Genomic DNA, 24,423 nt, shown 5'->3' with positions numbered 1-24,423 from the left:
TACGTTTCACCAATCTATTTTCACTAGGCAACACTTAAGCTATGAGTAGCTTATCTTGTCTATGAATTCTTGCCACAAATCTTCTTACGTCAAATTTTATGCTTGACTCTGACGTTTGTCTTTGTTTTGACTTGCATTTATATTTTTCGTAATGTTAGCACTTAAAGAGCGCGAGCAACCCGTTCAGACGCTCGTGTTTGATGATTTTCTATGGTGACAAGATTATTAGGAGTTTTCTTTGTGACTGTTACCAAAGTAAACCAGAAATTTGGGACCAAACACCTAGCCCAAGATGTAAAAAAAATTAGTGCCCAAATGTCTCGTCCGAGCAATAAGAAAAATTATATTATTTTAAACGTTGCGATCAGCCGAATCGGTGTCGTAACTTTAGACGGCGCCTAACAAAGCTAGGTGAAACTCATTTCTCTAGCAATCACCTAAATCAAAAGGCATCCGATTCAGGCGTTTCCTATGTTTAGTGAAAATGGACATTAAGACAACCACTACTTGCTGGGAGATAAAGACAGCGGCATCAGAATAGATCGTAACCGCAGGGTGATAACGTATCTTGCGACAGGCTTGCGACAGGCTTGCGACAGGTGTAATAAACACAAGTGACGTTTGACAGCAGTGATTACAATATTAACGCCTGTCGCGAGATACGTAATACCCCTGCCGGTCAACGTGACACCAGGGTAAAAGCGAATCTGAGCCGAGAGCAGAAGAAGAAGGAGAACCCTAACATACTTTTGCCGACGAGAACTCTACTAAGTAAAATTCAAAACACTAAATTCATTAATTTTAAGTAGGTTTCCCTACTTTGTCATGTGGCGCCACCGTTTCCGTTCGGAACAGCGGCAACCAGAAGTGCGACAACAGCTCTGACTTTTGTTTAGATCTAATATAGTCCAATAAGTATGATAAGTTTAGTCAGGGCACGAGGATATAGAGGATTTTATCCATTAACTTAAATTTTATAAAACATAGTGAAACAAAGTACAATCTGGCTACTTACAAATTGGCCCATAACATCTACATTTTTAAAATTACAATTTTTAAATGTCAATTTTATATGACATACCCTGCCTTCCCGTAAATAAGGATTATAATTGTAAAGCAAGAGTTGCAGCAATAATAAAATAATGCTTTATGTAGAGAAGCATATTAAATCTATGGCTTTATTGAATGATAGTAAGCGGACTGTCTAATTGTTAAATGTCAATCAGAAATTTTAAGTGCTTCCTAATCTACTTTAGTTTATTTTCGGTCTGTACCCGTCACGACCAAATAATGTTTAAATACCTCTGCAATTATCAGCCTTGCGATAGTTAATAGGTAAGGCGAATTGATAAGATAACTCATTCGCAGAAAGCCATTATGACTTGAAGTCCTCAGGCCTTAGGCTGCCCTGCACTTTTTCACCCAAAGTACCCATTGAGTAAAACAGTGTTAAGACCAACCAATATCATCGTTTAGTGTATCACCATTATCAGCCTAAATTATGTCCCCTGCTAGATTCAGGCTTCTATCTCATTGGAGACGAATGTAGAACTTATAAAGCCCACCATACAGTTCCAATGTTCCACTAGACTATACCGGATAATCTCCAAAATCATCCGTAAATGCTGGGCTATTAACGTAACTGCTGGCAGTTCACCACTCTCTAAACAGAGACAGTCTACCCCTCTCATGATAGAGAGCTCATTCGGTCGTCATGAGCGGTAATGCTCGTTTACACTACCGTCAAATATGGCAATGCCGTTAGTCACGTCTCGTCTAATTAGATTCCTAATCATATTGTTACGTTTCACCAATCTATTTTCACTAGGCAACACTTAAGCTATGAGTAGCTTATCTTGTCTATGAATTCTTGCCACAAATCTTCTTACGTCAAATTTTATGCTTGACTCTGACGTTTGTCTTTGTTTTGACTTGCATTTATATTTTTCGTAATGTTAGCACTTAAAGAGCGCGAGCAACCCGTTCAGACGCTCGTGTTTGATGATTTTCTATGGTGACAAGATTATTAGGAGTTTTCTTTGTGACTGTTACCAAAGTAAACCAGAAATTTGGGACCAAACACCTAGCCCAAGATGTAAAAAAAATTAGTGCCCAAATGTCTCGTCCGAGCAATAAGAAAAATTATATTATTTTAAACGTTGCGATCAGCCGAATCGGTGTCGTAACTTTAGACGGCGCCTAACAAAGCTAGGTGAAACTCATTTCTCTAGCAATCACCTAAATCAAAAGGCATCCGATTCAGGCGTTTCCTATGTTTAGTGAAAATGGACATTAAGACAACCACTACTTGCTGGGAGATAAAGACAGCGGCATCAGAATAGATCGTAACCGCAGGGTGATAACGTATCTTGCGACAGGCTTGCGACAGGCTTGCGACAGGTGTAATAAACACAAGTGACGTTTGACAGCAGTGATTACAATATTAACGCCTGTCGCGAGATACGTAATACCCCTGCCGGTCAACGTGACACCAGGGTAAAAGCGAATCTGAGCCGAGAGCAGAAGAAGAAGGAGAACCCTAACATACTTTTGCCGACGAGAACTCTACTAAGTAAAATTCAAAACACTAAATTCATTAATTTTAAGTAGGTTTCCCTACTTTATAACACTTTTGAAACGTCCATTCTGTCTGTTTGTAGTGACTCTACCAGCGTATATACTACTGTAACGTAGTATAGGTGATAAAGCTGGCATAAGCTACTGCCTTTTAAAATGATAGTCAGTTTAGAAATCGATATCTTCCACCAATGAAAACCAGTCCGCAAGAGTTTTAGTTCATCTGTACCGTATCAAGTTGGCCCATAAATAATTGTACTCTGGGGACCTTTTCAACGCTTTTGATACCACCTGCGGGGGAGAGTACTTGAGAATGCCTGAGATAATCGCAGCATATTTCCACAACGGAAATTACCCGTTAGTTTTTATTTTCAACAACAATCTTATCGTTTCCTTTTTTATTTATTCCATCGCAAACTAGCCCTTGAGTGCAATATTCCCAATTTGTAAAAGATAAGTTATGCTAACTAGCCCGCTAAAATTTAGCTATATGGTAGTTCAGTTAAATTAAATCCCTACTAATATTATAAATGTCAATGTAAGTTTGTTTGTTACGCTTTCACCCAAAAACTACTTAACCGATCCTCATGAAACTTTGTACACATATTCTTGAAAGTGTTTAAAGTAATATAGAATACTTTTTATCTCGACATTAAGCTCGGTTCCTTTGGGAGAGGGGATGAAAGTGTTTGACGATTTTACACCATAACTCCGACAAATTTAACCGATTTAAATAATTATTATAGAGGTTATAATATGTGTTTAATTTTGCGCAAACTGTGTAGATCTTATGAATGTGGTTGGAGATAGAGGACAGAACTCCTCAGCGGACAGCAGCAAACCCCTCATTTAAGGCTTAGCGATACTTAATACTTTAATTTTTTTTAGAACTACAACTTAATTGAATGCCACATCAAAAAACAAAATCAAACGCAGACGAAATCGCGGGCAACAGCTAGTAATTAAAAGATAATGTCGTACGGAAACACTAAATCGATTAGCGGCACGTCTTTGTTGGTCAGGTGATCCGTCGAAGCCGCGGCCAAAGTCTCTTACGAGAACAGACCAGAGAAATTTCTAAAAATATAAATTAATAAATGAGTGTAATTTAAAATTCAAAATACATTTATTTCAAGTAGACCTAGTATATAAGCACTATTGAAACGTCAAATCAATCTACTTGTAGTGACTCTACGACCGGTTCGTAAGGCAGATTCTACCAAACTCAGCAGGTTGTTCTTTTTCAACATCATTTTACAATTTACATTCTTCAGAATATTTATTTCTTAGTAGAGACTCGAACGGAGCGGCCTGCTTCCATACAGCATTGTCGATAAGAAATATCTTGTCAATCTTTTTACCAATGTGAATGCTGATATTGCGAAAGCTGTGATAGCCTAGTGGTTTGGACTTCGGGCAACGGACTTTAGACTACCTAATTGTAAATCGACAATTGAAAATAATGTAACGTGAACTGGATACACAATAATTCAAGAAACACGAGAATATACCACTTTTGCATACAATATTGGTACTTGCGTAGGCTTTCTTTTCAACAGGCGATAAGTGATCTAAATAGTCTATCGCTGTCTCTTTCTGTCAAATCATCGTTGCACCGTATTCATTTCATCCAATTATCATGCTGGCACCTAAGTGACTCCGTTCCCGTTTCGTATTTTCTAAGGAATCTTTTCAAGGGGATTACGGTTAGCGTACACCTGAGCTCCATCAAATAACTCCAACTGCCTTATAGGTTTTGTAGCTAACATGTTCAACAAAGACCTGGGCTCAATTCCCAGGTCGACTTCGAAGTTGTTCAAGCCCGGAGTTAGTAACTTGGCTTTGCCACCCCTGTGCTTCAGAGAGCATGATAAGAAGTATGTAGCGCAGTACTAAGACGCTAACCACAGTAGAACAGCTGGTGTGAGACTTCGCCCGTGACTAATTACAACCTTAAAGACAAAGACGTGCCGCTAAGATAAAGCGTTCCGATACGATGTCGCCAAGAGACCGATTACTGGTATGGGTTTAATATTACGGCCATACCCCTTTTTTTATACAGAGAAAATGCCTGACGCATACCACTCCATTGGGGGAAACGGAGTAGTTATGTGGGACTTGCACCCACTTGTGTGTCCCTCCATAGACCTATAAGTGAGAGCACGGGGCTCACTTGCGTATTCACCGCACTAACTGCCATACCCCTAAGAAGTCAGTCCGTTACTATCTTAGACTGCATAACCAATTACCAGCAGGCAAGACTTTACTTGTAGTAGAACTAAATAAAATTAAAAATAAGCTAATTGAACAATGTCGTTTCAAAAACCAAAAGTCTATAAATCCTTAGATAGTAGAAAAGTTTGTTGCAGGAAATATAAACACAAAGCAATTCCAGGCAAATGAAGAACTAACATTCAATTCCTGTGCGTGAATACATCATCTTTGTCACTTTGAATGTCCTCAGTCGAGTAACAAGACCAAGCGTTGAAATCCCTAATGTAAAACGTGAATCAAATTTACATACAGCAAGCTTCGTAAAGCTTCTCCGATTCTCGTTTAGGCACAAGCACTACACATCTATTGCGGTGCTATAGATATTCTAAGCTATTTTTGAGGTTTACTCTCAGTTCATATATAATTGTAATATACTTGACCTACCAATGCATACATTTAAAAAATGTGTAAAAACGCATCTAGTACAGCGAGGTTATTATACATTTGATGAATTCCTTAATGACAAGGTAGATTGGAAACAGCCAGCCTCGCACTCATCTCCCGCAAGATAGTAAAATGATTGTAAATGTTGATGTTGGAAAAGAGCAACTACTGAGTTTCTTGCCGGCTCTTCTCGGTAGAATCTGCTTTCCGAACCGGTGGTAGAGTCACTACAAACATACATACTTGACGTTACGAAAGTGCTTATAAAGTAGGCCTACTTGAAATAAATGAATTTGAATTTGAATTTTGAATTTGAATTTGATCTCGACAAAATTTGGCAAAGCGATAGTTTTCAAAAACTTTTGTGGCGATTTTTAGCCCAAGAAAGTTAATAAAGTAAGTAAAAATAAAATTGATTTTAAAGAATCAATCGAACCAAACCGCACATAAATGTTATCATTATTCAACCATCGTTATCATCCTCATCACTTCAACCGATTTATATTACAAAACTTGCTTTTAACTGTTCAGTATGTTATTCGAGCTAAGAGATTTTGGAAATAAAAAAATAATTTTGTGTTGTTATAATGATTATAATGTTTTTTTTTAATTGACTTAGAATGATAAAATAATGAACTCTATTTTATCTAACTTCTTGTAGTATGCAAACAATCTTATTATTTATTTTTAGGCAAAGTATGTTTTGGAAATAGAAGCAAAAAAATGTGTCGACACATATGTATATTTTTATAAAATAGAAAGAGAGATTTTGCATAAATGTGTGCTTTTATTATGACTAACAAGTAGTTGTAAAGATTGTTTACTTAATAAGACATTTTTAGACTTATTTATATCTACAATATAAATACAAATGTTAGTTTTTTCGTTTGTCCTTCATTCACACTGAATCTCCCATTAATTATATTACATACGTAGGATAATATGTACACATAACATATGAAATGGAACGCATATAAAGTGCGGGATATACTCAATCTTTACGAAAGATAGCATATAGCTTGCATTGAAACCGCAGATTAAAATCAACATAGACCCCAAGCGTAATTGGTGAGGAGTCTTCATAATTTATATAGCGTGACATTTTAATAACATTTCCACACAGTATAGTCTAAAGCGGTAAGAAGACCGAATTTGATCCACGGAGCTCTAACTTTTTGGAGTCTTGTGCGTTTTAAGGATATAGATATCACTGGTTTTAATGTTGAAGTTAATTATGACAACTTTACACGTTACTTAGATACGACTCTCGGAACATATTTTTCCTGTCTCGATTTAATCATCATCGTCATCTCTCCATTTCATTCCAATACGGCTTTGTAGGTTTGAAGACTGAAATAAAGTAAATAAATTAAAGTTGACTTTTAAGATTATTATCATGACATTATTGTTAAAAGATACTATTGAATTAACGAGCTTTTAAAGAGACTGCAAAGACAATTGCCGCCCTCCTGGATGGTACGGAAAAATTATTGACAGAATAGTCTAAAATTGCAGGTACCTCCATAAATATTATATGTGTAATTTTTTTATCGATAATGTTACAGTAAAACTTATAACTAAACTAATAACTGCAAAAGTCATGCCTGCGTGGAATGGTACCAAGAATTGCTGGTTCCGTTTCCTCTCTGAACAGCCATACTGATTCTTTGCAAAAAAAAATTGGCCAGCCGTTCTGTCACCGGATGAGGCAATCAACCGCGGTGTGATGTCTCGCAAGAATTTGTATTTAAATATTTACGAGTAAGCATATATTAATCAATCTCCTTTCCAAATTTCATCCAAATGAAGTTAGATACGGACATCAAAACATATAAAAACTTATATATGATATGCTAATGTTGTAAAATAATAGACTTACCCTATGTTTCGTTTTTAAACAATTGGCTCTGATTGGCTCTGGTTGCTTCAAATACAGTAACATTTAGTAAACAGAACTTAATTGAGTAGCATTCGTCATGCACGCTAAATAGGCGTGAGCATTTTCGAACAAGTTTGAAGTCACAACCATTTTGAAGCTTTAAACTTAAACTGAATATGAGAGACAGTTTTTTAAATAACCTTAATTAATTACAATACGCGTCAGCAAGAATATCAGTTCGGTGCGGTCAAAATGTCTTTATTTGAACTTCTCCAATAAAGTATGTAACATGACAATTCGTGTAAGTACATCAAATCTTTAGAATATTTTGAATCGCGGTACTTATCTTGGATGTAAACTTTTTAGTTTGAGAGTTACATTAAAATGGATATTTTTTCAAAGTAACAATTGACGGATCAAGCAGACAGTGGCGTGCACTTCATACATGCACATGCATACCCCAAAAATTGATATATATATAACTCGTATACGAGGAGGATTTTTGCCGTTTAATGCAATTTTCCCGCTGTACGCATACCCTGGTAAGTAACCCAGTGCACGCCCATTAAGTGGAAAAGCATGGTATATAAACAGCAATAGGTCGCAGTTCATCCGAGGAACACGTCCTACAAACTGCCACCCTGTATCAACAACCTGGAGCGTAGATTTCAAGCGTTACATGCCTGTAATTACACCGGCAACCACGCCCATCATACCCGAACACTGCAATGCTGCTGGGCGGCCGAAATAAGCATGTAAGTCCCCGGACAAGCTCTGTCAACTACTTATTCTGACTTGTATGAGAGTGCAATATAAACCGTGACGCGTTCATATATACAACAAGAAACTCTTGAGCGTAAAGATATTTAGATTGTTTTTGTTTTTGTTAAATTTAGAGTTCTTCTAATCCACGTAATTCATAATTTGCATGCTGTGACTACCTATAAGTGAAATTATGTGTCATTAGTAACCTAAGGCTAGCTTTATTCATAACTATGATACATGAAATTTTGTTGGTAGTCCTAATAAAAATAAATAAATAAATAATATATAGAGCTCAAATGAACAAACCACGGACCAATATGGACAGATGGACTAATAGAAATCGTGAGCTTCAAGAAACAGATATGATGAAATTAAACCAGCTCATGAATAAAGTAGTTACTTTATTATTTCATTATTATGTATTACTAGATTACTTTAAACACATATATACCGGATAACCTTCAAAATTCAAAATTCAAATTCATAATTTCTTTATTCATGTAGGCCTATCACAGGCACTTATGAAGCGTTCATACATAATTGTTTACATAATTGTAACGGGATGGTGATAACTTCGTTCGCCAACTTAAATTTAAAGCTACGAGGGTTCCAAACGCGCCCTGGTCTAAGAAGAGCCCACAACAAACTTAGCCGGGTAAATTTATTTTTTTGTTATCACCATCTTCCAGTAAATTTAAATTAAGCTATGAAGCTAGAGCAATTCACACCCAAGCTTTTTTATTGTTTAAATAATCCTTAATGTTATAATAGGATTTTTCTGTAAGCTTACGTTTTATATAAACTTTGAACTTATTGAGAGACAACTCAAAGATTTCATTTGGTAATTTGTTATAAAATAATATACAATTGCCCTTGAATGAATTTGCAATTTTGTATAGCCTAGTAAACTGCACAACGAGTTTATTTTTGCTTCTAATATTAATATTGTTACAGTGCATTTTCTTTTTAAATTTTGATATATTTTTATGGACATAAATTAAATTTTCATATATGTACTGACTATGTTTACTATGTGTTTCGTTAATAACAATACACCTAACATTTGTGGCGAGATTTGAGAAATCATCAATCATGAATCCAGGGAAATTACAAATCCCTAATTTCACCATTTCCTTGCAACGACTATATAGCTATTATAATAGTACTGTATTATGAAATCCGGGAGTAAAGTGACTATAAAATAAGGATTTGTGGTTTTACAAAGATTTTTGTTTTTTGTCACTGGATGATGGATCGTTATATATCAGATTAGGTTATCTGTCGACTTGCACAGGGCACAATCTGTCTAACCATTTCAAAATCGAAAGGTTTTCTTTTATAGTTATAATTGACTGAAAATGCCTATAAACAGAGCAACACGTCGCAGGCCATGCTCGTAACGTAAGGCCGATTCTGTATCACAATTGACGACAAATTTTGCTAGCCACTGTGGCAAGTTCCACCGAACAAGCTGTTAAATCAATCAAAGTTTTCAACTGACTTAATTTCAACTCGGTAGACAGCTACAATAACTAATGTATAAAACTAAATTAATGCCTATTAGTTGTGTACACTTTATAAGATATTGTAAGTTTCCGCAACTTCATCCGCGTTTATTTCTAAAAATAGAAAATATTTATTTCGTCGGGATAATACGGCCATGCAAACTACACGTGTGCCGAAATTCAACAAGATCGGTTCAACGTTTGAACCAAGAAGGTGACAAAGAAAAAAACGGACACACTTTTACATTAATAGTATTCATATGGAGCATCCATATTAATACGTTTCTAACTAACAAGAGTGTCTCTATTCATGTACTTAAACAATTGATTGACCCTTAACAGACTGTGTCTATGAGGCACTGATTGCTATTAGTTGACCTCGCTGCAAATTTATCATACGAGTCTGTGACAATCAGTAAATCGTTGCATAGCTGTGAATTCGAACGACTGAATGTCAAATTAATTGAATTCATTCAAGTGTCATAATGAGCCGCTCATTAATGTGATAAGTGCCCGATTGCCGTGAATTTGACAGGTGAATTTAACGAACTACCCGCGTTTAGGTGGTCGCTTAATATTTTTACATGTAGAATGCAAAATGTAAATGCACACTTCTGTTCTTTTTTCTTTATTTTACTACAAGTTAACCCTTGACTACAATCGCACCTGCTGGAAAGTGATAATGCAGTCTGCCTAATTGGTTTCTACGCGACATGACACCGGAACGCTATATCGTTTAGCAGCACGTCTTCGAAGGTTGAGTGGTTACTAGCCTCGGCCGAAGCCTTCCACCAGACCAGATAAGAGAAAATTGAGAAATTATAAATATTCTTAAATATAGTTTCAAGGTATGTTATATGTATTTCATTGAAAATATATGTACATCCTAGATTGATTTAAGTTGCATGCAATTTGTTTAATAACATAATCTTGTTCTTCTTCTAGTGGTTGGCAACTTAACTGAACTTCTTCTACTTTAATAAGCTTATGGTATTTGCAGCTGGCATCTATTCTCCTAGTTATGTGCCTCCTGTCAGATTGTACGGTACAGAGCTTAACTGGGTATTCAAGTTCACTTACCTGGTAACAGAGGATCTAAAAGATGACTGTGACATTGATACGGAGCGAAGGGAGTTGGCGGTCAGAGGGAATATGTTAGCTCGCAGATTTACTCACTGTACAAAAGAGGTGAAGTTTATGTTGTTCAATTCTTCTTGTCAGTGTTTTTATACCTGCACTCTGTGGGTTAATTATACCCAAATGTCTCTGAACGCTCTTTGAGTCCAATAAAATAATATCTTCAGGATAATGCTGGTTCTATCCAATATTCTATCCAATAGACTGTAAGGATTTTTTTGTATAGAATAAGGTTGTTTTTAGTTGTTAAGTACCAACACAGGTTTACCTACATTGTATTACTAACACGATATGGTCAAATGTCCGATATAAAGATTTATTCATTGTAAAGTCAACATCTCCTAAGGATGCTCCGGTTTCGGAGCGAAACGTGCGTAGAGGATACATTGCCGAGGATCCGCAGGGTGATTACGTATCGTACGTAAACGTCACTTTTGTTTATTTATGGTATGGAAAAGTGACGTATGACAGCAGTGATTGCAAGATTTACGCCTGTCGCATTGCTGACGCGAGATACGTAATCACCCTGCTGTTTGGCGTGGAGTATACGGATTGAAGAAATTATAAATTACACCATACCGATTCTCCTGCTGTTCGCGGAGTATAGCAAATTAAGCTTAATTTTCATAATTCCTTTCCTAATCCTTTTAGTCTAACTGAGCCGGACCTATAGCGCGTGTGCACACCATCCCAGCACCCCCAGAGAGAGCTGTCCAGCCTGCATGCCAGTGTACTGAGGAGGATGTTGGTGCTACTCCCGAGCCTGCTCAACATTGACGCAGCACGCTTGCGGATGATCGCGTAGAAATCATCTACCCGCGCATCCGCAAACATCTCTGACGCACTGCAGCTTCGTGGCATCTTCAACACAGCCCTCAGCACATTGTTGTACTGAACTCGCAGCCTTAAGCCGTATGTGACTATAATTAGACCGGAAACCACGCCCTTCAGATCGGAACAAGTAATGCTGCTTGGTGAAAGAAAATATAAGCGTTATCGTAATAGAGAGTTGAATAAAAAATATTTCATTTTAAATTAATTGAAACGGGTACGTAATGAGACTCTTTTGATATTATAAGAGATCCTACAAGGATTCCGTTTATTCAATTATGAGGTGCGGAACTCTATTTTAACATTAAACTCAGCATAATACCAGAGCTTTAATCATAACATCCATTAATAAAAGCAGGTCGTCGGGAACTGCATTAAACTTTAAATAACCATAAAAGCAATGATATTCATGTCTGTGAAAAAATGAATACAGATAATTAAAAGTGCTCTACCGTCTAGAAGTAAAATATTTTTAGAACCGAAACCGCACTTAAATGAGACTATTTTAATTAAAAATGTTTTTGCAGTAACATTAAAGGCACTCGTTAACTGTCTCGTACTGCACGCAACTTTATCTAATGCTAGATATCGATAAGGATAATATCCACGGAGGCGCTTATGTAGATAAATAACTATTTATTCAAAATGGCTTTTTGGACTTTTTCCAGTAGAATAAGCAGCATATATGCTTTCGAAAACTATCAAATACTACAGCTAGCTTCCAATTTGTTCCGCACGAAAATCAAAGAGGAGCTTGACATAATACGCTGTTCCGACAAACGCACGGATAAAGCGAAGTTTCTTCATACTATACATAATACCAGGACCACTGGCCACTGGAAATTTCATCCAATAATTCGTGTGCCATGCTTCGATGGTTGCAGTCGGCATGCACAAGTCGGCGTGTACCTTTACTTCCTACCATAACGTTTTTCTAATTGTATCATAATCGTTACTAAAATTGTTTCGTCTACTTTAAACGTTTTTGTTCATCCAGTATGTTTTTTCCACATAATATATCCGAGAGATGAAAAATACCAACGCCGAAATCCAGGCTGAAACAGAAAATGTCTTAGAAGATAAACTCTAAGTATGAATGTCTGACAATCTATTGGGATTAATGCATTGATAAGCTCAATGGGTTAATCAAGAAAAAGGCTTTGGTCTGAGTAATAGCCACTTAAGTAGGTGCGAGGTTGCGAGCCAGACTCTTTTCAGATCCGGCAGATGCAGGGTAGCACTTCGGACATATTCCTCGCTCGCGTCTTTCACATACATTTCTTGCTCGTATCTCTTGCACTTATTTCTCACTTGCCAATCTCGCGCACATTCTTCGGTTGTCGCTCGCATCTCATTGACCTTTTCATATGGGCGGCTTTTATTTCCAGCGAAGCGGATATGAGACGAGATGGTGCACGACCGGTGTTACGGGCAATGCTGCTTTCGGGTTGAGATAACTACACAGTTTAGTGTAGTCGGTCATCACAGCTGCGCATCGCCCGCCTGCTCGCCGCACACTGATCAAAAACAAAATTAAGAAAATCCCGATCCGATTGGTTATATACAAACGATCAACGATTCATATACATAGTAAATTTCATTAAGAATTTCAATGGCAGCCTGGGGGAGGCAAACGAAGAAGCGAAAGCCCAAAGGCAACATGGAAGCAGCCTCTGGAAGCGGAAATGAAGGCTTCTAGCTTATCTTGTAACACGATTAACTCTGCAGCTCGGGATAGGTCTGAATGGAAAAAAGTAGTCTCGGCCGTATCCACCACCAGGTGTTGAAGGACTCAAAGAAGAAGAATACATAGTAAATTGTATCATATACCTACAGTAAAACGCCTGTATCTTACAACCCAAGTTGGTAATATTCTCAGCGCCTCTCAGAGCCGTAGGCTACATTACCATAAACGCCTCTGGCGAAGGGTGAATATCGATACGGCTTAAGGAAAGAAAACCTATTTTAAAAAGTAAACACTTACTGAATTTCATTTGAGACTCCCTCGAGATTTTTTGACCCTTTGTCCCTGACTAAAATGCGCTAAACATTTTATTTGACCTCGTGGTTTACGTGTATCACGAAGTCCTTAGTTCGATTCCCCCGTCGTACCAATAAATAGTAAGTAACTACTGAATTCCTCTGTAAAGAAATTTTCAGTACCATACGGAGTAAGGAAACTGACGTTGTCCAGCTGTACCACTAAAAGTACGCTAAGCCGTAGGCAATAGCTAACTATACTACACTTTAACTGTGTTAACATGATATCAACCCATTACCGGCCCACTGCAGAGCACGGGTCTCCTCCCTCAATGTTTAGGCTGTAGTCCGCCAAGTGTAGCCAGTGTAGCTAAGTTTGGAATGGGGATATTTGTATCTGTCTCTTTAGTCGGTCCCTCATGAATCAGTACTGTGATTACTGCTATGATATCTTGTGATATATCATGTCTCACCATCGTCCTGTCCTTGTACGGGCACCGGTTTCTCTTAGTTGATCTAACCACCAGGTTGGAGATCTGTCACGAGGACGTTTGCCTTCTACATTTTCAACCGCTATCAACTTTTCAATGCTCACGATTCCGCGTCGCGCGTCGCGTGATACCTATGTCCAAAACAAGTAAGGATGCGCTGAAGACAAATGGTAAAAAGACGTGTTTTAATCTTAATGTGAGAGAATTGATACATTTTTGCGCTTCGCAGTCGCATCAATTCGCCGTCTTTCCCTGACGCGAACAGTCCAAGTTTGTACGCTATAAAGTGATATTTATACTTTGCTTAAGTTAAAAAGTAACTCAGGAAAAGCTAGATTTTAATTTTGCATGCTATGTTGGGGCTGTATCTGGTAAATAAAAACTAGTGGTTGACTAAAAAACTATTAGCGTTTCGGTTTCACAGATAAGTCTTAGAGACAGAAAGAAATGTATTTTCTAAAGCCTATTAAGTAATATTTCGGTTTTCTTTTACACTATGTTTAATAATATAACTTAATAATATTAATAAATATTTAATGGTCCAGTCTCCGAATTGAAGCAATACTTGTTGACCTTGAATCTCAAGCGCAGAGGATTTTTAGATTAAATTTGATTCGCAATGAAGGCTCAATTTATTGCACCGTCTTCCTTATTAACAAATATATTATTAGAATATATATGTTTGTTTGTTTGTATGTAATGTATAAACAAATGCTACAAAATAGGTGATAAAGGTTTAAAACTCGTTCACCTATTTTCAGTACGTACCTAATAATAAAATTTCAGACTGAAGTAATGAAGTTTGTAAAGCAAGCTAGAAAGATACTTTAAATGGTGTATCATATGCAAATAATACGCACAACAAAAGCACTGGTCTTTGATACCCCTAATAAAAAGCGAGGTAGTCAACATCTATCTCATAAAATACCACAATAACTATTTCAAAAACAATTTAAAGGGTTATTTCTCAATGAACAATTTGAGGCATAAAATATTAATGTTTAACTAATAAAACATAATCTTATGAAGAAAACGTTATATAAATAAACCTAACCTTTTAGAGGTTGCTAAATGGACACAGTTTAGAAGATAATATTATGAAATTAAGGAAGCACGCGATCGCGCCGTTTTGGGAGAGGAATTTACGGTTCATTCTATGCTTCAATATAACATTTTATTAGGCTACCCACACAGAGTCATTACCTATTATTTTAAGAAAAATGAATACTGAATTATTTCTTACCAGTGCTTCGGTTCTTCAAAATACCGCACATACAGGCAATATTATATAAATATTTATAATATTATATTATACACATATAATATTATAAATGTGAAAGTGTGGATTTTTATTACTCAATAACGCAAAAACGGCGGAACGGATGAAACTTGGCGTGCATGTAGCATTTGACATGGAAAGGAACATAAACTACCTTTTCCTTAAGTAATTCCCGAGGGAAAATTAAAAATTGTTTACGAGCTAATCCGCAGGCAGATAGCTCTGAAATATGGTAAGCATGTCACCTATGCTATGGAAAAGGGCATGTACTTTCTTTAACGATCTCAAATAGTTCCCGTGGTAGGATTAAAAATTGTTAACGAGCGAAGCTTTAGACCTCATTCTGAAGTTTACGCAGACGAACACAGAAGCTAGTTGACAATTTTCAGAATATTGACAATCATATATAATGTCGTGTGTGCGGCGAGCCTTACAGGTAAAGCGGGTTAAGCCGTGGGGAACAGCTGGCTCATTATAAGGAAACTAACTGGACACAACACTAATTTGGCTTTACATTGGTGGTGATTATGTTTTATTTTTGGCGAATTGAGGCTCCAATCCAATCACATCGTGGCCTGTATATTTTACACTATGAAGCTATACATATTTGCATCGGCCTGCAAAGAGGGTATGCACAGAGTATGTAGATAAATAAATTACGTAAGATAAAGAAAATCAACAGTAAGAGTTGTAAATACTTAATTAAAGGTAGGCTTTTTATAACTCTTATCCTATCCTTAAGTATTTATAATTCATACTGGAGATTTTCTTCATTTTATATCATCTACATACCCTGTGCATTATTATTTATATCATCTACGTACCCGTTATGCACGCCACTGCATATTTGAATATTATACCACCACGCCACTGCATATTGAACCTCCTGCTCAAATATAAATAGTCCGTCGGTCAAGCGAGTGCTAGGGGCCTGGGTGTGTTTTTAGCAGCTGGTGGTTGGTCTCAGGGTTAGGGTCAGGTTTATGAGGATATTATAGGCAGATTTCTCCATACAAACGAATTCCCCTATGTTCCGTCTTCAAAGAGCCCTAATACGCCAAATGATACAAAAAAATCCAAAAAATAAATGATCTTTTTCTTGAAAAATTTAAGTTACTTTTGAAAGTGACAAAAAAAGTACCTTTTTCCGTAACTTTCAGGGGACTCGAAGACTAAGGAAGAGAAACCTAGACGAAATCTTTCTTTAAGTTTCACGCTAAAACTAATTGAATTGGCTCAGTTTATGAAACAGGGGAATACGAAACATCGGTCTCGTCAAATATTTATTGGTTAAATCAGTCTGAGCTACAGCTGTAACTATGCCCTATTGCACTCTACGGGGGAAGACAGGCTCAGCGCGACGGCAATAGATTTATCAAATATATTGCAACTATTCATCAAATATGTCGCAGCCATACCTACGCCTTAAGTCCAATTCCATGATTCCGTCATTTGGTGTTGTGATTTTTAAAGTGATGATTTAAATAAAAATTATGTTTGGTCCTGTACCGACGAGGTACAAAAGCTATTATCGTAGGATTTTAGTCCGGTTACTAGCTTTGGACTTTTTGAGTAATCCATTCCAAGTTTTTATTGAAAGAAATCGGACACAGCCCTAACATCACATGCAAAAGTAAAATCAAGTGGCACCCGTCACTTTATGAGGTTCGTGTCGCGTAGCATCACGTGTCGGTCTTTTATCTTCAATAGGGTTGTCATAAGTAGAATGTTTTGAGTTAGTTTGTGTATAAGAATAAATTTGCTTCATTTGATTTAATATTTTTATATGGTTATTACTTATGAAATATACCCTAACATCACATGCAAAAGTAAAATCAAGTGGCACCTGTCACTTTATGAGGTTCGTGTCGCGTAGCATCACGTGTGGGTCTTTTATCTTCAATAGGGTTGTCATAAGTAGAATGTTTTGAGTTATTTTGTGTATAAGAATAAATTTGCTTCATTTAATTTTATATTTTTATATGGTTTTTACTTATGAAATATACTTATGCACCCTTCAATATTATTTCGTAATTCCGTTAGACGTTGTATAGTCATGAGGCCGTCGCATGAGTAGGATTTGCTGGTTAGAATACGAGGGTAATAAAGCCGGGAAATGGAACTATATCGTCAATCGCTTCAATTGCCTTCGTAAACACTGAATCGTAAACGATCAATATTCACATCAATGACGTAAATGTTGACGTTAATTGATGAATCGCAGTTGATCGTCTTGGTCTTTGAGGCTACAACATTATTGCAACCATACGCAGGTTCCTGTCACTCGTGTTTCTCATTAGAACAGTCACAGTCCATCTTCCTCTTTATAAAAGTGAAAAAATAAATTAGTTTAAAAATAACCTCATAAAAATTCTCCAAAAGTTACTTGCACTTAACCAGCGAACGAAAAAAGCATAGAAGACGCGTTTCTAAGAAATTGTCTTTCGAAACTAGTACCAATTAGTCAATAAACGCACACCCTTTAAAAGAAGGAACTTGAGTCGCAAAGAGCTCTTAATAGGTTCTTCTATTTGTCGTACGAAACGGGACCAAGCGTGATTGGCCGGTAGTTACGTAGTGCCGCGGCTGCGCAGGACCAATAAGCAGTCTCTGGAATCGTTGGATGATTTTATGCAATAAGGAAAGCAAAATAAATTAGATTAAAATAGCGTCATAATAAACGCCGATTTACTGCAAACTAAATGCACTCTATTAACAACATTCTATTATTATGATTGTGAAAGTGTGTCTGTTTGTTTGTTACCTATGTTCGGCTCAACCACTGCACCGATCTTGATGAAGGAAGGCCTTTATAGCTTGTACCCTGGAGATTATACACTTTTCATCAAACGTTGCCGCGTTTAAATTTACAAAACTGACTACAAACACTTTAAAAGTATAAAATTATTTTAGTTGGTACACGTTTGTACACGAATTCCGGCCAGTGTACCGCATCGGTTTCACTGTTTCGTTGTTACGTGTACAAGCTAAAATTATTTTATATTTTGATTCGAATTCATATTGAGCATTTTATAAATATAATCCAAAGAAGTTTGACCTTTTTCACCTATATGCAACGGTACAGATAAACATTTGTAATTAATCATTGTAAAATATATCTATAACATTTCTTAAAATAATCTACCTTTTATTTACTATACTTGTAGAAGAATAAAATTAAAAACCAAATTATTTAAAGCGCCATCTAGTGGCGGTAGTTTTGTAAAGGTTGAAGAGAAGGTTAACAAAGAATCATTGTTGACTATTGAGTAGAGTTAAAATTTAAATGGGAAAATGAGTTTCCTGTGTAGTCGTAGTTCCTGTCAAACTACACACACTCAAACTTATAACACCCCGTCGTTTTAGCTTCGGGAGTTAAAAACCAATCCAATCGCAGCCAACGTGTTAACTACATATGGCATAACACCATCCATAAGGATAATACGTAATTGTAATTATTTAGATTGTAGTATAGTTATCGGTCTACTTACACGTGAAAAGTTATTCCACTATCCTTGTGGTGATGATCCGTATGATTTCGAAACCATTTCACAACAACACATGAAGGCATTTTGAATTATTAAAATCTAGTTTTACGCAATTCGTTTAGCCGCCACTACGCACGAATGTCGCGAGTCAACTATATTCGTTTGCGGTACAGTTTATAAGCCCCACCCACCACGGGATAGTTTCCGTTACGCTATTTTTGAGTACGAGAAATGCTTCTATGCTTTTTTCGTTCGCTGCACTTAACTGTGAAAATTGTCGGTTCATACACCTTAATTCCAGCTTACGGTATAAATAGTTTGAAGCCCATTGTTTATTTATCATCATCATCATATCAAACCATTACCCGCCCACTACAGGGTACGGGTCTCCTCCCACAATGAGAAGGGGTTATGGCCGTAGTCCACCACGCTGGCCCAGTGCGGATTGGTGGCGTAATCATTGATGTGATGTAATCTACATTGAGACTCTAAAAGAAAAAGAAGAAAAATAGACTATTGAAAATAAAAAAAGAATATTCAATATATTGGATTTAGAATAACGTTAAATTCAGCTGCCAAAACCACACATAGGTACCTACTGCGTAAAACAGGAGGTTCAATAAAGGATGGTAATATAAAAGACTCTGCTTTCAGTACCTAGATCGTTTAATTCAGGCCTGATTTGGTTTCCGTTGCCCCGCTGCACACAGTTGCACAGGCCTGTTGAGTGAGGAACCTGTTGAAATTGCCCCCGCAGCCGCTGTACGAGAAACCTCTGCACCGACGTGTTGTCATATCGTAGTACCATCTTGAACAGATTCCGACTAAGATTTAAATCATCATCCAAACTGTACATAAGTATTTTAAAGGGATTTTTTCACTCTAGTTCAAGTCTGATTTGGATATGTTACCATTAATATTTATCTATTGTAATAGTGGTTCAGAAAGCGACGAAGCGCGTGGCGGTGAGTACACCTTATGACTTCTTTGAATTCAGAACGGGCCAAGAGTGTGACCCGCTCTGCAAACTCCAGGCTGAGGTAGTAATGGGAATATATCCTAATACTCTCGGTTGGGCAAGATTGCTCAAGAGTGTGACCTGAATTCTTATTCAGGTCACACTCTTACGTAGTCAGCCGATGGAAGAAGTGCCTGCAGCTCCTTGCAAGGAGGTAACGCCTGGATGTCATGGCTGTGCAATAATGTTATAGTGAAATGCACAACCTGAATCTGATTACTATTTTTAGTAATAAAAGCGCCTATAGAAAAAAGTTTAGCAATGCGTTGTATATTGCGAATTAGTGCACGGAACTAGTAAGGCTTTACGTTCCATTACAACCAATGAATGATTGAATCCGTTGCAAATGATTCGATATCGTCTCGTTAAACTGGGTAATGCTCTAAAATGCATTGCTACATTTCTCGTAAACGCTTCGCTTGTTTCGCAACAGTTCAGTAGATGGACCGATTTAGATACAGCTTTTACTAGGTTTTACCTACTTACCGATTACAATGTTGAGTTTAAAGTTGTGGACGTAACATTAACTACTGATATTAACTACTTATTGTGTATATTTATTAATTCTTAATTTATTATTTTAGTTAATTCTTGACTGCAGGTGAGTGATGATGCAGTCTAAGATGGTAACGGGTTAACCTGTTAGGGGGTTAATGCAATTATATTAAACCGGTACATTTTATCGGTTTCCACGCTACACGTATCGGAACGCTCAATTGCTTAGCGGTACGTCTTTTTCGGTAAGGTTAGTACGTTACCGGAAAAGACGTGCCGACAAAGACTACAACTACTATCCACGACTGTAACCTCCCACGAGACCGGACCAGAGAAAATTCTAAAATTATAAATTCCCTAATTGTGCCTGCCGGGAATCGAATCCAGGACCCTCCAACTTGAAAGCACAGTTGTCACCGCTCCGTCAGGGAGGTCGTCGCAGTCCAGTGGTTTGTAGGTGATAACCTATCGAGTAATGGGTGAAACCGACTCTCATTCGGGAGAATTAAGTTTGATCCCCTCTTAAGCTTAACTTTTGAAGTTATGAGTGTTTCAACCAATTTAATAAACACTTGCTTTAACGGTGAAGGAAAACACCGTGAGGAAACCTGCATGCCTAAGAGCTCTCTATGATTTTATCAAAGGCTTTCATAATCTACCAAACCGTTCTAGGCCAAGCGTGGTAGACCCCGGTCTAAACCCTTCCCATTGACGACCGACTGGCTGCCTGCTTTATGATTCCAAGGCCGTGGGTTCGATTCCTACAACCAGAAAATGTTTGTGTGATGAACATGTTTTTCAGTGCCTGGGTGTTTATCTGTATTTATGTTTATCTTCTATATATAAAAAAGAGAAAGTGTGTGGGTATGTTCCGTATAGGCTCCGAAACGGCTGGACCGATTTCAATGAAACTTTCAGGGAATCTCCGGATTGACCTGGCGAGTAATACTGTAAAGTTTGGTGACGACCGGAGCACTCCTATTTTTAACTGTCAAATACAGCTTTTATTTACTATGATGATATTCTATTGTTGGGTGTACATGGGTGTAGATGATCTTCACCCGCTCGAGAAGAGAATAGAAGACAATAATTACGGAGAGAAATAAATAATTTAATATATTATGAGACTTAAATTAAAAATTTAATGATGTAAGTTTATTGTTTAAATAAAATAAAGCAAAAGGCGAAGCGGGCTGGGTACGCTAGTCATTAATAAAAATATTCATCAGTCATCTTAGTACACATAACAGAAGCTACGCTTACTTTGGGACTAGATGGCGAAGTGTGTATTGTCTTAGTATATTTTTTTTTATTCTGATAGGAGACCCGTGTCCTGTAGTTGACCAGTAAAGGGTAAATAATGATAATGATTATACCAAATGGTCTCACTATATGTTACCTTGGATTATATCCATTGCAATGTCCGAAGTCATATTGAAACCGACAAAAGATTCTGGGCGTGAGATCAGTGGGAACCGGTTCTATGCCAACATCTGAATGCACAAAAAATAGTTTCAAAATTATAACCAGGTTTTACCAGCCTAAATATTTTTTTAATTTATTATAGTAATGTATTACCAGCATTATATAAAAATATTAACTAAGCACAAAAGGCTACAAAATTGAAATAGCATAAGAACTTTAAATATAATAACAGCATAACCGGCAACCGCATAAAAGCAAAACTATTTTTAAGAAAGGTTTTTTTATTATTTTCCTGAGTGAATTTGGATTGTATCATATACATATTATATATATATTGGTATATATCTTTATATATATATTTCTTGTATGCATGAGTATGTTCACTGTACTCCTCCTAGACGGCTGGGCCGATTTGAATGAATTTTTCGGTATGCGTTTGGGTGGCACCCTGAATGGTTTAGATTCACAAATCAGCCCGACAGATGGCGCTAGGGCCCAGTATATTATTATAAAATTTACATAACATGCTACATTGCGTCTTACTCGTCCTGCGACATGTCATGTCATGCCTCTAATTACACCGGCAACCGCGCCCTTCAGACCGGAACACAGCATTGCAACAATGCTGCTTTGTGGCCGAAGTAAGCATGTATCTGAGTCTCTGTTTACAAAAAGCTCTAACAAGTACATCGACATTAGGCGGCACGCCTTCGTCCGTACGGTGGTAACCAGCCTCAGCCGTAGCCTCCCACCAGACAAACCTACTGCCATTTATTGTATGCCTCACACAAAAAATAAACGGGATAAATTAACAGGATTTTGTGCAAGTGATGGCTATGGGTTATGGTACGATGTCGCGTAGAAACGGGAAATGTTAAATATAACCGCCATACCTCTAACAGGTTAGCCTGTGACTTTCAACATATAAGATTGCAGACAAATGCTAACTTGTGGTGCAATGAAAAATATATATAAAAAAATAGACCTCGACAACCATCGTGGCATTCTGATAAAGTGTCGAAGGTGTTCAGATTGTACGGACAACTTCCTATAGAATAAGCCCTGCAGTCCTCTAACTTTAAGTCATAGTAGAATCTGTAAAATAGATAATACATAGCATACATAAACAGCGGTGATATCCGAGTGGTAAAGCTTTGACTTTACTTCGAGCGGCGAGAATCCCAGCTCGTACTTCCAAATTTTCTAAGTTTATTTTAAACACTTGGCGAACAGCGGTTTAAACCCTTCTCATTTCAGGTTGATAATGAAGGTACATAAAAATGAGCATCCCCAGTCTTCTTTCGATGACATATCTTAGAGACGATTCTCCATGAATTAAATGCTCTGACTTAATAATCCTTAGAGTTCTCAGCAGAACTTTAAATAATTTCAAGGATTTTTCCTTTTTATAGACACAAAATTAATCTTTTGTATGGATTTATGTGAGCATCGATTCTCCCGATTAGTTTTTCCCGATTTCGGTTTACCCGGTAATCGAAACCTCGTGATGATAATGCTAACTTTAAATTACCCTTAAATAAATCGAAGTACTTACTTCGGTCGAAACAACCTTGTTTCATCACAATCATAACCATTTGGTTGAAACTTACAGATTACTGTCATATCCAGATTTTGGAAATGAATTGCTGAAAATTTAAATATGTAGAATATTATAAAAAAACATTGAAATAAAAATCTCATGTATTCACTCTCTTCCGAAACGGAAAGTCGGTCCATATCATAGAAATCTTAATAACAGTCGGTACGTATATCACTTTAGATTTACAAGTAATTGGGTTGCTATCCAAAACGTTTTTAAATTTTTTGTTGTTTTTATTTTAAAATATCATATTTAATGTGGCGCTGCTTGCTAGTGTTACTATATAAATTCCTATATTTCGATGATCTTAGTAAAATCTTACAGTTTACGCCATTTTTCCCGGCATGCAAACCGCGAGGCCACCACCCAACGCCACCTTTTACTAACAGGTTCATCTGCATAATCAAGACCTGCTGAACATCAGGACATCTACTGCTGGACATAGCTAATTTGTAGGGTTTTCCACATGCTAGATCCAAAGCCAAGCTTTCCTATAGCTTACCCACGAACTCAGGTCTTGGGCGTATATACCCTAGTGCCGAAAGGACAATTGCCCGGGGCAGCAGAATCAGGCGCAAGCAGAAGGTAGAATGATAGTACTAGTAGTAGTGATAGTAGTAGTTTTATTCCAGAAATAGCATAGTTCCTTTGGGATAGAGCTAAAGCGTGATTGTTATTGCGTTTTTGCATTTATAACATTAGTGGGGTTACGGTTAATGCGAATAGTAAAGCGGACAAAGCCACCTGCACTGCTAGTATTGTTTAAATGTCTCAGTTTCTTTCATTATACTATGCCTGTTGTTGTTTCCTCATTCATTACCATCATTTAAATCAATAAACTATTGGCTTTTATTCATTTGTTGGAGCTGATTCTTCAAATATGCCACCAAGTCCATTCCGAATCTAAGAAGAGAAAGAATCACATAGCCCGAACTCCTGATTGACCTAGGACAACACTGATATGACCTAAACCATCTCATCTCTATTGGTATAATTGATACATATTTACACATAATCGATGCCTAAAGCCTTGTAATAAGGACACCAGATAATTCCGATATAATTTGAATAATCTACTAAGTCTATTCGCCTTGTTGATAAACTTACATTCTGGCGTCGTAGTATGATTCTGATCTAAGCTGCCATTTTTTATATTGAAACATAGTGCAGGTAGTACAAAAAGGTATCCAAGAAACCAGCACAGCATTTTAATTTTGGTATGAATAACTACATTATTTAAAACAACGTTAACTTTTTATTACTCATAAAGTCTATTGAATTTTTCATCACCGTGA

The 24,423-nt window shown here is 37.0% G+C and overlaps 1 protein-coding gene across 1 annotated transcript; it reads right to left on the bottom strand.

Annotated features, from left to right (window-relative positions):
* Positions 1–19,252: 19,252 nt before the first annotated feature.
* On the bottom strand, positions 19,253–24,340 carry LOC120636523 (boophilin-H2-like). Its single transcript, XM_039908037.1, has 5 exons — positions 24,236–24,340; positions 23,084–23,174; positions 22,514–22,623; positions 21,503–21,596; positions 19,253–19,398 (listed from the first exon to the last, which is right to left on the bottom strand). Exons 1-5 carry the CDS (start codon positions 24,333–24,335, stop codon positions 19,257–19,259), a joined length of 537 nt encoding a protein of 178 aa, XP_039763971.1. The 5' UTR covers positions 24,336–24,340; the 3' UTR covers positions 19,253–19,256.
* Positions 24,341–24,423: the final 83 nt, after the last annotated feature.

Source organism: Pararge aegeria, chromosome Z (assembly GCF_905163445.1).
Source record: "Pararge aegeria chromosome Z, ilParAegt1.1, whole genome shotgun sequence".
NCBI classification, from domain to species: domain Eukaryota; kingdom Metazoa; phylum Arthropoda; class Insecta; order Lepidoptera; family Nymphalidae; genus Pararge; species Pararge aegeria.
Note: the sequence above shows the minus strand (reverse complement) of the source record. Positions and strands in the feature narration are given on the sequence as shown.